General features: G+C 56.2%; 1 protein-coding gene across 1 annotated transcript in view; it reads right to left on the bottom strand.

Moving 5' to 3' along the window:
- Positions 1 to 5,755, bottom strand: part of LOC132390252 (E3 ubiquitin-protein ligase RNF5-like) — a 57,824-nt gene extending 52,069 nt beyond the window's left edge. The window contains exon 1 of the mRNA XM_059962860.1: positions 5,551 to 5,755. Coding sequence (XP_059818843.1) covers positions 5,551 to 5,711 — 161 coding nt within the window. The 5' untranslated portion in view covers positions 5,712 to 5,755. The remainder of the gene's footprint in view (positions 1 to 5,550) is intronic.
- Between the last annotated feature and the right edge of the window lie 8,477 nt (positions 5,756 to 14,232).

Raw genomic sequence — 14,232 nt, 5'->3', positions numbered from 1 at the left:
TGCCCCCTCTTCCCCCCTCATTCTCCGGGATCTGTCCCCTCTCCCACACCTTCCCGGGATCTGCCCCCTCTCCCACACCTTCCTGGGATCTGCCCCTCTCCCACACCTTCCTGGGATCTGCCTCCTCTTCCCCCCTCAATCTCCGGGATCAGCCCCTCTCTCCCCTCATTCTCCGGGATCTATCCCCTCTCCCACACCTTCCTGGGATCTGCCCCCTCTCCCACACCTTCCCGGGATCTGCCCCGTCTTCCCCCCTCATTCTCCGGGATCTGTCCCCTCTCCCACACTTTCCCGGGATCTGCCCCTCTCTTCCCCCCTCATTCTCCGGGATCTATCCCCTCTCCCACACCTTCCCGGGATCTGCCCCCTCTTCCCCCCTCATTCTCCGGGATCTGTCCCCTCTCCCACACCTTCCCGGGATCTGCCCCCTCTCCCACACCTTCCTGGGATCTGCCCCTCTCCCACCCCTTCCTGGGATCTGCCTCCTCTTCCCCCCTCATTCTCCGGGATCAGCCCCTCTCTCCCCTCATTCTCCGGGATCTGTCCCCTCTCCCACACCTTCCTAGGATCTGCCCCCTCTTCCACACCTTCCCGGGATCTGCTCCCTCTCCCACACCTTCCCGGGAACTGCCCCCTCTCCCACACCTTCCGGGGATCTGCCCCCTCTCCCACACCTTCCGGGGATCTGCACCCTCTTCCTCCGGGATCTGCCTCCTCTCCCACACCTTCCGGGGATCTGCCCCCTCTTCCCCCCTCATTCTCCAGGATCTGCCCCCTCTCCCACACCTTCCGGGGATCTGCCCCCTCTTCCCCCCTCGTTCTCCGGGATCAGCCCCCTCTCTCCCCTCCCACCTCCAGTCCGGGAATCTGCCCCCTCTTCCCCCCTCGTTCTCCGGGATCTGCCCCCTCTCTCCCCTCCCACCTCCAGTCCGGGGATCTGCCCCCTCTTCCCCCCTCGTTCTCCGGGATCTGCCCCCTCTCTCCCCTCCCACCTCCAGTCCGGGGATCTGCCCCCTCTTCCCCCCTCGTTCTCCGGGATCTGCCACCTCGCTCCCCTCCCACCTCCAGTCCGGGGATCTGCCCCCTCTTTCCCCCTCGTTCTCCGGGATCTGCCCCCTCGCTCCCCTCCCACCTCCAGTCCGGGGATCTGCCCCCTTGCTCCCCTCCCACACCTTCCGGGGATCTGCCCCCTCTTCCCCCCTCGTTCTCCGGGATCTGCCCCCTCTCTCCCCTCCCACCTCCAGTCCGGGGATCTGCCCCCTCTTTCCCCCTCGTTCTCCGGGATCTGCCCCCTCGCTCCCCTCCCACCTCCAGTCCGGGGATCTGCCTCCTCTTCCCCCCTCGTTCTCTGGGATCTGCCCCCTCGCTCCCCTCCCACCTCCAGTCCGGGGATCTGCCCCCTCTTCCCCCCTCGTTCTCCGGGATCTGCCCCCTCGCTCCCCTCCCACCTCCAGTCCGGGGATCTGCCCCCTCTTCCCCCCTCGTTCTCCGTGATCTGCCCCCTCGCTCCCCTCCCACCTCCAGTCCGGGGATCTGCCCCCTCTTCCCCCCTCGTTCTCCGGGATCTGCCCCCTCGCTCCCCTCCCACCTCCAGTCTGGGGATCTGCCCCCTCTTCCCCCCTCGTTCTCCGGGATCTGCCCCCTCGCTCCCCTCCCACCTCCAGTCCGGGGATCTGCCCCCTCTTCCCCCCTCGTTCTCCGGGATCTGCCCCCTCGCTCCCCTCCCACCTCCAGTCCGGGGATCTGCCCCCTCGCTCCCCCACCTCCAGTCCGGGGATCTGCCCCCTCTTCCCCCCTCGTTCTCCGGGATCTGCCACCTCGCTCCCCTCCCACCTCCAGTCCGGGGATCTGCCCCCTCTTTCCCCCTCATTCTCCGGGATCTGCCCCCTCGCTCCCCTCCCACCTCCAGTCCGGGGATCTGCCCCCTCTTCCCCCCTCGTTCTCCGGGATCTGCCCCCTCGCTCCCCTCCCACCTCCAGTCCGGGGAACTGCCCCCTCGCTCCCTCCCACCTCCAGTCCGGGGATCTGCCCCCTCTTCCCCCCTCGTTCTCCAGGATCTGCCCCCTCGCTCCCCTCCCACCTCCAGTCCGGGGATCTGCCCCCTCTTCCCCCCTCGTTCTCCGGGATCTGCCCCCTCGCTCCCCTCCCACCTCCAGTCCGGGGATCTGCCCCCTCTTCCCCCCTCGTTCTCCGGGATCTGCCCCCTCGCTCCCCTCCCACCTCCAGTCCGGGGATCTGCCCCCTCTTTCCCCCTCGTTCTCCGGGATCTGCCCCCTCGCTCCCCTCCCACCTCCAGTCCGGGGATCTGCCTCCTCTTCCCCCCTCGTTCTCTGGGATCTGCCCCCTCGCTCCCCTCCCACCTCCAGTCCGGGGATCTGCCCCCTCTTCCCCCCTCGTTCTCCGGGATCTGCCCCCTCGCTCCCCTCCCACCTCCAGTCCGGGGATCTGCCCCCTCGCTGCCCTCCCACCTCCAGTCCGGGGATCTGCCCCCTCTTTCCCCCTCGTTCTCCGGGATCTGCCCCCTCGCTCCCCTCCCACCTCCAGTCCGGGGATCTGCCCCCTCTTCCCCCCTCATTCTCCGGGATCTGTCCCCTCTCCCACACCTTCCCGGGATCTGCCCCCTCTCCCACACCTTCCTGGGATCTGCCCCTCTCCCACCCCTTCCTGGGATCTGCCTCCTCTTCCCCCCTCATTCTCCGGGATCAGCCCCTCTCTCCCCTCATTCTCCGGGATGTCCCCTCTCCCACACCTTCCTAGGATCTGCCCCCTCTTCCACACCTTCCCGGGATCTGCCCCCTCTCCCACACCTTCCCGGGAACTGCCCCCTCTCCCACACCTTCCGGGGATCTGCCCCCTCTCCCACACCTTCCGGGGATCTGCACCCTCTTCCTCCGGGATCTGCCTCCTCTCCCACACCTTCCGGGGATCTGCCCCCTCTTCCCCCCTCATTCTCCAGGATCTGCCCCCTCTCCCACACCTTCCGGGGATCTGCCCCCTCTTCCCCCCTCGTTCTCCGGGATCAGCCCCCTCTCTCCCCTCCCACCTCCAGTCCGGGAATCTGCCCCCTCTTCCCCCCTCGTTCTCCGTGATCTGCCCCCTCGCTCCCCTCCCACCTCCAGTCCGGGGATCTGCCCCCTCTTCCCCCCTCGTTCTCCGGGATCTGCCCCCTCGCTCCCCTCCCACCTCCAGTCCGGGGATCTGCCCCCTCTTCCCCCCTCGTTCTCCGGGATCTGCCCCCTCGCTCCCCTCCCACCTCCAGTCCGGGGATCTGCCCCCTCGCTCCCCTCCCACCTCCAGTCCGGGGATCTGCCCCCTCTTCCCCCCTCGTTCTCCGGGATCTGCCACCTCGCTCCCCTCCCACCTCCAGTCCGGGGATCTGCCCCCTCTTTCCCCCTCATTCTCCGGGATCTGCCCCCTCGCTCCCCTCCCACCTCCAGTCTGGGGATCTGCCCCCTCTTCCCCCCTCGTTCTCCGGGATCTGCCCCCTCGCTCCCCTCCCACCTCCAGTCCGGGGATCTGCCCCCTCGCTCCCTCCCACCTCCAGTCCGGGGATCTGCCCCCTCTTCCCCCCTCGTTCTCCAGGATCTGCCCCCTCGCTCCCCTCCCACCTCCAGTCCGGGGATCTGCCCCCTCTTCCCCCCTCGTTCTCCGGGATCTGCCCCCTCGCTCCCCTCCCACCTCCAGTCCGGGGATCTGCCCCCTCTTCCCCCCTCGTTCTCCGGGATCTGCCCCCTCGCTCCCCTCCCACCTCCAGTCCGGGGATCTGCTCCCTCTTTCCCCCTCGTTCTCCGGGATCTGCCCCCTCGCTCCCCTCCCACCTCCAGTCCGGGGATCTGCCTCCTCTTCCCCCCTCGTTCTCTGGGATCTGCCCCCTCGCTCCCCTCCCACCTCCAGTCCGGGGATCTGCCCCCTCTTCCCCCCTCGTTCTCCGGGATCTGCCCCCTCGCTCCCCTCCCACCTCCAGTCCGGGGATCTGCCCCCTCGCTGCCCTCCCACCTCCAGTCCGGGGATCTGCCCCCTCTTTCCCCCTCGTTCTCCGGGATCTGCCCCCTCGCTCCCCTCCCACCTCCAGTCCGGGGATCTGCCCCCTCTTCCCCCCTCATTCTCCGGGATCTGTCCCCTCTCCCACACCTTCCCGGGATCTGCCCCCTCTCCCACACCTTCCTGGGATCTGCCCCTCTCCCACCCCTTCCTGGGATCTGCCTCCTCTTCCCCCCTCATTCTCCGGGATCAGCCCCTCTCTCCCCTCATTCTCCGGGATCTGTCCCCTCTCCCACACCTTCCTAGGATCTGCCCCCTCTTCCACACCTTCCCGGGATCTGCCCCCTCTCCCACACCTTCCCGGGAACTGCCCCCTCTCCCACACCTTCCGGGGATCTGCCCCCTCTCCCACACCTTCCGGGGATCTGCCCCCTCTCCCACACCTTCCGGGGATCTGCCCCCTCTTCCCCCCTCATTCTCCAGGATCTGCCCCCTCTCCCACACCTTCCGGGGATCTGCCCCCTCTTCCCCACTCGTTCTCCGGGATCAGCCCCCTCTCTCCCCTCCCACCTCCAGTCCGGGAATCTGCCCCCTCTTCCCCCCTCGTTCTCCGGGATCTGCCCCCTCTCTCCCCTCCCACCTCCAGTCCGGGGATCTGCCCCCTCTTCCCCCCTCGTTCTCCGGGATCTGCCCCCTCTCTCCCCTCCCACCTCCAGTCCGGGGATCTGCCCCCTCTTCCCCCCTCGTTCTCCGGGATCTGCCACCTCGCTCCCCTCCCACCTCCAGTCCGGGGATCTGCCCCCTCTTCCCCCCTCGTTCTCCGGGATCTGCCCCCTCGCTCCCCTCCCACCTCCAGTCCGGGGATCTGCCCCCTCTTTCCCCCTCGTTCTCCGGGATCTGCCCCCTTGCTCCCCTCCCACACCTTCCGGGGATCTGCCCCCTCTTCCCCCCTCGTTCTCCGGGATCTGCCCCCTCTCTCCCCTCCCACCTCCAGTCCGGGGATCTGCCCCCTCTTCCCCCCTCGTTCTCCGGGATCTGCCCCCTCGCTCCCCTCCCACCTCCAGTCCGGGGATCTGCCCCCTCGCTCCCCTCCCACCTCCAGTCCGGGGATCTGCCCCCTCTTTCCCCCTCGTTCTCCGGGATCTGCCCCCTCGCTCCCCTCCCACCTCCAGTCCGGGGATCTGCCTCCTCTTCCCCCCTCGTTCTCTGGGATCTGCCCCCTCGCTCCCCTCCCACCTCCAGTCCGGGGATCTGCCCCCTCTTCCCCCCTCGTTCTCCGGGATCTGCCCCCTCGCTCCCCTCCCACCTCCAGTCCGGGGATCTGCCCCCTCTTCCCCCCTCGCTCCCCTCCCACCTCCAGTCCGGGGATCTGCCCCCTCTTCCCCCCTCGCTCTCCTCCCACCTCCAGTCCGGGGATCTGCCCCCTCTTCCCCCCTCGCTCCCCTCCCACCTCCAGTCCGGGGATCTGCCCCCTCTTCCCCCCTCGCTCTCCTCCCACCTCCAGTCCGGGGATCTGCCCCCTCTTCCCCCCTCGCTCCCCTCCCACCTCCAGTCCGGGGATCTGCTCACCAGAAGAGGTGTCCGCACATACTGATGACCGCATCCCTGGCCGTGTCCAGGCAGATGTTGCATTCGAAGCTGGCCCTGTCGCCCGGGGCCGATCCCGGAGCCTGGGACCGGGCCTCGGGCTCGCCCGGCCGCTTCTCGCCGTCATCGGCAGCCGCCGCCATGACTGAACAATACAGAGCGACCCGCCCTCGACCAAGAGGGAAAACACAACGCCTTGACGTACGACTGGCCGGTCATTACGTCAATCAGCATGTTATCTCCCGGTACTGACTGGCGATAGGTTAGTTGCTCTGACTATCTCATGCAACAGCCGGTTTCTTATCTATTGATTGGCCAGTGTATCTGTCAATGACAGACCACGGACCCGCCCTTTTCGGCGGGTGGGAGGCGAGGGCCGTCGACCTGTTGATCCTTCACCAACACCTCATGACCCGCTGGTACGTGTGGTCCAAGATTTTATTTCAAATTCAAATGCTTTGCTTTTCAATCTCATCACCGTTGTTGGTAGTTTTGAAGTGACTGATAAATCTTCCTGAGATCTGAGGGGTGACTGTAAACCAATCCGTTGTTTAATAGGACTGTCAATCAGTTGAATGGCGTCGATCACTATTGGTGAAGCAACTCAGTTCGTAAGGCGGATCCTACAGCTTATTGGTCGTTGAGTGTGTCACTCTTGCTCTCGGTGCTGATTTACTGGAAACTGATTTGCTCACCTTGCCATTAATGGGCGGGTTAATAAAATGCCCCCGTGGTCGTCCCGTCATTCAGCCCGTCGTATTTTTGACTATCCCCTTCCCAGTACTGTACCCCAAACACATCTACAGCATTCTGTTCCACCTCTACAGATCCCCCGTCACTTTCTCCATGCCCTCTGTCTGGTAGTTTTTCGGGCAAATATTTTAATTTGCTCTTGAAAAAAAATCGCTTTATGTTTAATTTATATTCAGTGTGTTCTTTCAAACTACGTGTCTGTGATTTAGCGCCATGCAAAATTTTCCCTGCAACTGCACCCGCACGGACTTTCTACACGCTTCCCTCTAACTCAGTGAAGCAGCCAGTGGAATCAAAGATCTCCCTTCCATCAGGCAAAGGTACAAGAACCTAAAGGAGCATTAGGGTTAGGACTCAAGGAACCCAGTCAGAGAAAGATGACTGCACAATCTACTCCATTGTGGCCCTGCACATGCCTGGCTCCCTGCACTGTACCTTCTCTCTAACACAGAACTGTACAGCTCAGAAACAGGCTTCCCGCTCCCTGTACCTTCTCTCGAACACAGAACCGTATAGCTCAGAAACAGGCCATTCAGCCCACAACCTTGTGCCAAACCAAATAAATTGGTAATCATGTGGCTAATTAAACTAATCTTTTCTGCCTACACAAGCCCCCTTTTCCACACATTCATGTGCCTATCTAAACAACTCTGAAAAGTCTCTAATATTACCACCACCCCAGGCAGCACATTCCATGCACCCACCACTTAATTAAAAAAAAAACTTGCCCCTCATATCTCCTTTGAAATTACCGCCTCTGACCTTCATTGCATGACCTCTGGTATTAGACATTTCAACCTTGGAAAAAGATAATGTCGCCCTGTCTTAATCTTATAAACCTCTATCTGATAACTCCTCCGTAACACTGTATCCTGCATTACCCTGGTTTTACCTTGTACTGTTGTATGACAGGTATACCAGTTTTTCCACAGTAACTCATTACCTGTGAGAATAATAAGCCAGTTGACAATCTACACTGCAATATATAAGATGTTATTGACAATTGACAGTCTACACTGCGATATATAAGCTGTTATTGACAATTTACGGTCTACACTGTGATATATAATGTGTTATTGACAATTGACAGTCTATAGACAATAGACAATAGGTGCAGAAGTAGACCATTCGGCCCCTCGAGTCTGCACCGCCATTCTGAAATCATGGCTGATCATTCACTAACAATACCCAGTCCCTGCCTTGTCCCCATATCCCTAGATTCCCCTATCCATCAGATATCTATCCAGCTCCTTCTTGAAAGCATCCAGAGAATTGGCCTCCACCGTCTTCCGAGGCAGTGCATTCCACACCTCCACAACTCTCTGGGAGAAGAAGCTCTTCCTCAACTCTGTTTTAAATAACTGACCTCTTATTCTCAATCCATGCCCTCTGGTACTGGACTCTCCCAACATCTGGAACATATTTCCTGCCTCAATCCTATCAAATCCTTTAATTATCTTAAACGTTTCAATCAGATCCCCTCTCAATCTCCTCAATTCCAGCGTGTACAAGCCCAATCTCTCCAATCTCTCTGCGTAAGACAGCCCTGCCATCCCAGGAATCAACCTAGTGAATCTACGCTGCACTTCCTCAATTGCCAGAATGTCCTTCCTTAAACCTGGAGACCAAAACTGTACACAATATTCCAGGTGTGGTCTCACCAGGGCCCTGTACAAATGCAAAAGAACATCCTTGCTCTTGTATTCAATTTCCCTTGTAACAAAGGCCAACATTCCATTTGCCCTCTTCACTGCCTGTTGCACTTGCTCATTCACCTTCATTGACTGGTGAACTAGGACTCCTAGGTCTCTTTGCATTTCTCCCTTACCTAACTCTACACCGTTCAGACAATACTCTGCCCTCTTGTTCCTGCTTCCAAAGTGGATAACTTCACATTTATTCACATTGAATGACATCTGCCAAGTATCTGCCCACTCACTCAGCCTATCCAAGTCTCCCTGTATTCTCCTAATGTCCTCTTCGCATGTCACACTGCCACCCAGTTTAGTATTGTCAGCAAACTTGCTGATATAGTGTTCAATGCCCTCATCTAAATCATTGACATAAATCGTAAAGAGCTGTGGTCCCAATACAGAGCCCTGTGGTACCCCACTAGTCACCTCCAGCCAGTCTGAGAAACACCCATTCACTGCTACCCTTTGCTTTCTATCTGCCAACCAGTTTTCTATCCATGTTGAAACCCTGCCCCCAATGCCATGAGCTCTGATTTTACTCACCAATCTCCTATGTGGCACCTTATCGAATGCCTTCTGAAAATCTAGGTACACAGCATCTACTGGCTTACCCTCATCTAACATCCTTGTTACACCCTCAAAAAACTCCAACAGATTAGTCAAGCATGATTTGCCCTTGGTAAATCCATGCTGGCTCGGCCTAATCCTATTTCTGCCATCTAGATGTGCCACTATTTCGTCCTTAATAATGGACTCAAGCATCTTCCCCACGACTGACGTTAGGCTAACAGGGCGATAGTTCTCCGTTTTCTCCTTCCCTCCCTTCTTGAAAAGTGGGACAACATTAGCCACCCTCCAATCTTCAGGAACTGATCCTGAATCTAAGGAACATTGGAAAATGATTACCAATGCATCCGCAATTTCCTGAGCCACCTCTTTTTGAACCCTCGGATGCAGACCATCTGGACCCGGGGATTTATTAGCCTTCAGTCCTACCAGTCTACTCATCACAGTTTCTTTCGTAATGTCAATCTGTCTCAATTCCTCTGATATCTTATGACCCTGGCCCATCCATACATCTGGGAGATTGCTTGTGTCCTCCCTGGTGAAGACAGATCTAAAGTATGCATTACTTGTTGCCATTTCCCTGTTTCCCATAACAATTTCTCCCAATTCATTCTTCAAGGGGCCAACATTGTTCTTAACTATCTTCTTTCTCTTCACATAGCTAAAAAAGCTTTCACTATCCCCTTTTATATTCCTGGCTAGACTGAGCTCATACCTGATTTTTTCTCTCCGTATTGCTTTTTTAGTTAAGATCTGCTGTTCCTTAAAACTTTCCCAATCATCTGTATTCCCACTCATCTTAGCCCTGTCATACTTTTTCTTTAATGCTATACAATCTCTGACTTCCTTTGTCAACCACTGTGGCCCCTTCCCCCTCTTTGAATCCTTCCTTCTCATTGGAATGAACTGCTTTTGCATCTTTTGTATTATGCCCAAGAATATCTGCCACTGCTGATCCACTGTCTTTCCTGCCAGGGCATCCGCCCATTTAACTTTGGCCAGCTCATCCCTCGTGGCTCCGTAGTCTCCTTTATTTAATTGTGTAAAGGGGGTTTCTTTTTTTTCTTTGTTACTGTTGGGAAAGGGTTTCCTTTTGTTAACTAGCAGGAATGCTAATTTACTGATAACGAGAATGGTATTCCTTTGTAAACCAAATGGGGATTAATGTTCTTTCTTCTGAGTCTGTAAGCTTTTGTTGACGGGCTTTTGGGCAGATCGGCGCGAGGGGGTCGAGAGAGAGGACGCAATGCTCTAAGCTGGGCGAGGATCGGACCCCAGGGGGTCCGAGGCCGGGAGATTCTCCGAGGGGGGGGGGATGAAGCTAGATGTGCTTGGTTGACCACTTGGAGGGTCCTGAGCTGTTTGGAGAGTCGAGGAGTTCGGAGTGTCCTGAGCTGCGAGTCGAGGAGTTCAGAGGGGATCGAATGGTGGCCAGAAGACTTCAGTAATTGAGCTCCAACGGCTGTGCACGAAGTGGTTTGGACTTTGATAAGTTTGGCGCCTTTTCTTTAACTTTCCCTTCATATATACTGTATCGTTATTAATCACTTAGTTATAGTAACCTTTATAAATTGTACTCATTTAATCGCTTATGGTGTACTGTCTGGTTTTGGGCGAGGCGGGGACATCACACAGCATCCACACCAGCTGATTACCCAGTTTGGCGGGGCCGAAGGCTGCTCCCCCTAGACAAGAATGAGCTGAGCGAGCCTGAGGCGACCCAGGGAGTTACATTGTGGGGTGCTCGTCCGGGGTTGATTTCTGTGGAAGCTGTGTGATCACCCTCTTTAAATTGTGTCTGCGGCGAAGAGCTGGTGTGCCTTTGTGGGTGTGCGATTGCTGGTTATCGCTGCGTGTGTGTTGGGTGGCTGCTGTTGGCTGACGAAATGGTGGTGGGACCATGGGTTGTCTGTACTGTTTGGAGAGTGAAGAGTGACAGGTTGGGATGTTTCAGCAGTGGTGAGCTCCGCCCGGTTGTTGGAATAACGTCCAGTCCTAAAGGGGCAGAGCGGACCCCTCAGTTGTTGGGTGAGTGGCAGTGCTTGGCTGATGGAAAGCGACAGGGACGGGTTGAAAGTTTGAGTAGGCGGGCTGGTGACTTTGTTAGAACTGTCGGGCGCAATTACCTCGAAGTGACCGCTGCCAGTTCTGGGAAAGTGTGGGAAAATGCGTGTGGTTTGACTGGAAGTCAAATGCCGCAGCTGGGGGGCTTATTATATCTGTGGCAGGAGATTGGTGGGAAGCTTTTAGGGTATCCCTTTTTGCCTAGGGGGGCAGATAAATTGCTTGTGGTGCCAAGGGGATCTGTCAAGGGGATCAGTTGTTCCGTTGATTCGAGAGGTGTCAGGAAACTTAGAGGAGGCCCAGTGGGGGAACGGCTTGGGGTCTCTGGAGGAGCACGTTCCCAGCAATGTACCAAGGAACTCCCGAAAGGAACAGACCCTATTCCTGAAGGCTTAGAGGGGCCATGCGCACAGGTGTTGTTACGGATGGATGGAAGTCAAGTTAAAGCCATCCTCGGCACCGGGGCGCCGGTGAAGTTGCTATACAGTTTGTTTCATAACCGTTATTGGAAGCATTTACCCCTGATGACATTGAGGACACTGGAGATTCGGGGTACCAGTGCCGGTGATTATCCAGACGACGGTTGTTGGTCAGTGAAAATGGAGTTCTTGGAGGCAAATGTGGAGGAGACTGAGGTTCAGGAATCATTAATGCTGATGTGTCTGGACCCTGTTGAGACGGGCAGCGTTTCTGTTCTAGAGAGAACCAATATCCTGCTGGTGCGCTTGGGAGCCTGCCCAGAGGAGGCGGGTGAGCGCTGTTTGGAGGCATTGTTGATGCACCCAGGGTTTCGAGCTGCCTGTGCGGACGTGTGTAGCAGCATTGGGCTGATATCGAATTCAAACAAGAGCCAGTGGTGGTACGGCCTGGGGGAAGTATCTGAGGGTGAGACCCTCTTAGTGGACGCTGCGAAATACCACGAGGGAGCGGAGTTGACTGCTGAAGACACCTCGGAGAGAGAGAGGTTGCGGCGACTGGCCCCTACAGCCGTGGAAGACGTAGGCAGCGTGTGTGTGGACTATATTGCGTTGAAGAGGCGCACTGTCAGTGACCAGAATATGGCCCTGAGGGCCAGAGAGGCGATGGCCTGTCTGAGTGGTGTGAAGTGGTTTAAGGTGCTGGATCTGAGGAGTGGATGTTGCCAGATCCCGATGAGTGGGGCCAACAAGGAGAAGACGGCCGTTATAAATTCCCTAGGAGTCCTCGGGTCCGAAAAGATGCCACAGGGCATATCTGGAGCCCTTGCAACCTTCCTGCGGGGCAGGTGGAAGACCATAGGGGATGTGGAGGCGTTTGGAGTTTTGGTGTATGTGGATGATCTCTTGGTATTTGGATTTGCCTCAGGAGAATATGAAGTGAGGTCGTTGCAGGAGCAGCTGAGAACTACCGAGTTAAAGTGTTTTCTGGACAAGTGCCAGGGCTGGCGAAGGTCGCAGCTTGTGAGAGACTGTCTGTATGGAATCAAGTTTGAAATGAAGACGGAGAGACTGGAGAAAGTGATCTGGAACTATTCGGAAGACTTACAAGTTGGAGAGAATGAAGAAAGTTGTCTGACTGAGGGTAATAGCAAACTGAGAACCCGGAGAGGGGAGTTTGCGGAGGTGAAGAAATTACAGATGAATCTCAGAAGAGAGAAGCGGAAGCTTGAAGGGAACCTGAAGATGACCATCGACAGTTCAAATGAAGTGCAAAACCTGAAAGTTGATCTGGAAGAAGTCATGAGGAAGAAAAAGCTGGAGAGAAGTGCAGTGAATACTGAACAGGAGGCTGAAGAGACTGCGGGAGCAGTGCAGGCCACGTGTTTCCGTTTGGAGAAGATCAAACAGCAGCTACCGATCACAGGAATGAGGAAGAATACAGATTCGATGGATGATGTGCTGGATGTGTGGTACATGCTGCCTTTTGCTGACTTTCCCTCGATTGAGGAAGAGACCTTTGGCCCTTCTCCCATTGAGTCAGGTGTAGCGGGGAGGGTTAGCTGTGTGCAGTGTGGGGCATGAGTGAGAGGTTGAGAGAGGAGTTGGTAGTGGGCCCAAGGTATCCCCAGTTGTGTCCGAGCCTGAAGGGTTTAGGTGAGGGGGTACAGAGGCCTCAGAAGGGTTAGGGAACTCCCAGATAGTTGGCCTAAGTAGCGCCTGAGGAACAGGGCGTGAGGGTTACTGTGTGGGGAGGAGATGTCACTGTTTGTGCTTGGGTTACGGTGTGTTGGCAGGAAAGGTGGCGAGTTATTTAGTAGTCATGAGGACATGACTTTTATTTGGTGGAGGAAGTGTGTAAAGGGGGTTTCTTTTTTTTCTTTGTTACTGTTGGGAAAGGGTTTCCTTTTGTTAACTAGCAGGAATGCTAATTTACTGATAACGAGAATGGTATTCCTTTGTAAACCAAATGGGGATTAATGTTCTTTCTTCTGAGTCTGTAAGCTTTTGTTGACGGGCTTTTGGGCAGATCGGCGCGAGGGGGTCGAGAGAGAGGACGCAATGCTCTAAGCTGGGCGAGGATCGGACCCCAAAGGGGGGTCCGAGGCCGGGAGATTCTCCGGGGGGGGGGGGAATGAAGCTAGATGTGCTTGCTTGACCACTCGGAGGGTCCTGAGCTGTTTGGAGAGTCGAGGAGTTCGGATGGTGGCCAGAAGACTTCAGTAATTGAGCTCCAACGGTTGTGCACGAAGTGGTTTGGACTTTGATAAGTTTGGCGCCTTTTCTTTAATTTTCTCTTCATATATACTGTATCGTTATTAATCACTTAGTTATAGTAACCTTTATAAATTGTACTCATTTAATCGCATATGGTGTACTGTCTGGTTTTGGGCGAGGCGGGGACATCACACAGCATCCACACCAGCTGATTACCCAGTTTGGCGGGGCCGAAGGCTGCTCCCCCTAGACAAGAACGAGCTGAGCGAGCCTGAGGCGACCCAGGGAGTTACAATTGCAACACTGACACCTCTGATCTGCCCCTATCCCTCTCAAATTGTAGATAAAAACTTATCATGTTATGATCACTACTTCCTAATGGCTCCTTTACTTCAAGATCACTTATCAATTCCTGTTCATTACACATCACCAGGTCCAAAATAGCCTGGTTCCTGGTTGGCTCAAGCACAAGCTGTTCCAAAAATACATCCCTTAGACACTCCACAAACTCCCTGTCCTGGGGTCCAGCACCTACCTGATTCTCCCAGTCCACCTGCATGTTGAAATCTCCCATAACGACTGCATTACCTTTAGCACATGCCAATGTTAACTCCCTAATCAACTTGTACCCAATATCCTCGCTACTGTTTGGGGTCCTGTACACAACACCCATTAGGGTCTTTTTACCCTTACTGTTCCTCAGCTCAATCCACACAGACTCTACTTCCCCTGTTCCCAAGTCACCTCTTGCTAAGGACTGAATCTCATTCCTCACCAACAGGGCCACCCCACCCCCTCTTCCCATATTTCTGTCTCTACAATAGCACGTATACCCTGGTACACTCAATTCCCAGGCCTGATCCCCTTGCAGCCATGTCTCCGTTATCCCAACAATATCGTAGTTCCCCATTTTCATCTGAGCTTCAAGCTCATCTGTCTTATTTCTGACACTA

Source organism: Hypanus sabinus, unplaced genomic scaffold (assembly GCF_030144855.1).
Source record: "Hypanus sabinus isolate sHypSab1 unplaced genomic scaffold, sHypSab1.hap1 scaffold_820, whole genome shotgun sequence".
Classification (NCBI taxonomy): domain Eukaryota; kingdom Metazoa; phylum Chordata; class Chondrichthyes; order Myliobatiformes; family Dasyatidae; genus Hypanus; species Hypanus sabinus.
The sequence above is the reverse complement of the archived record's forward strand: the minus strand, read 5'-3'. Positions and strand labels throughout refer to the sequence as shown.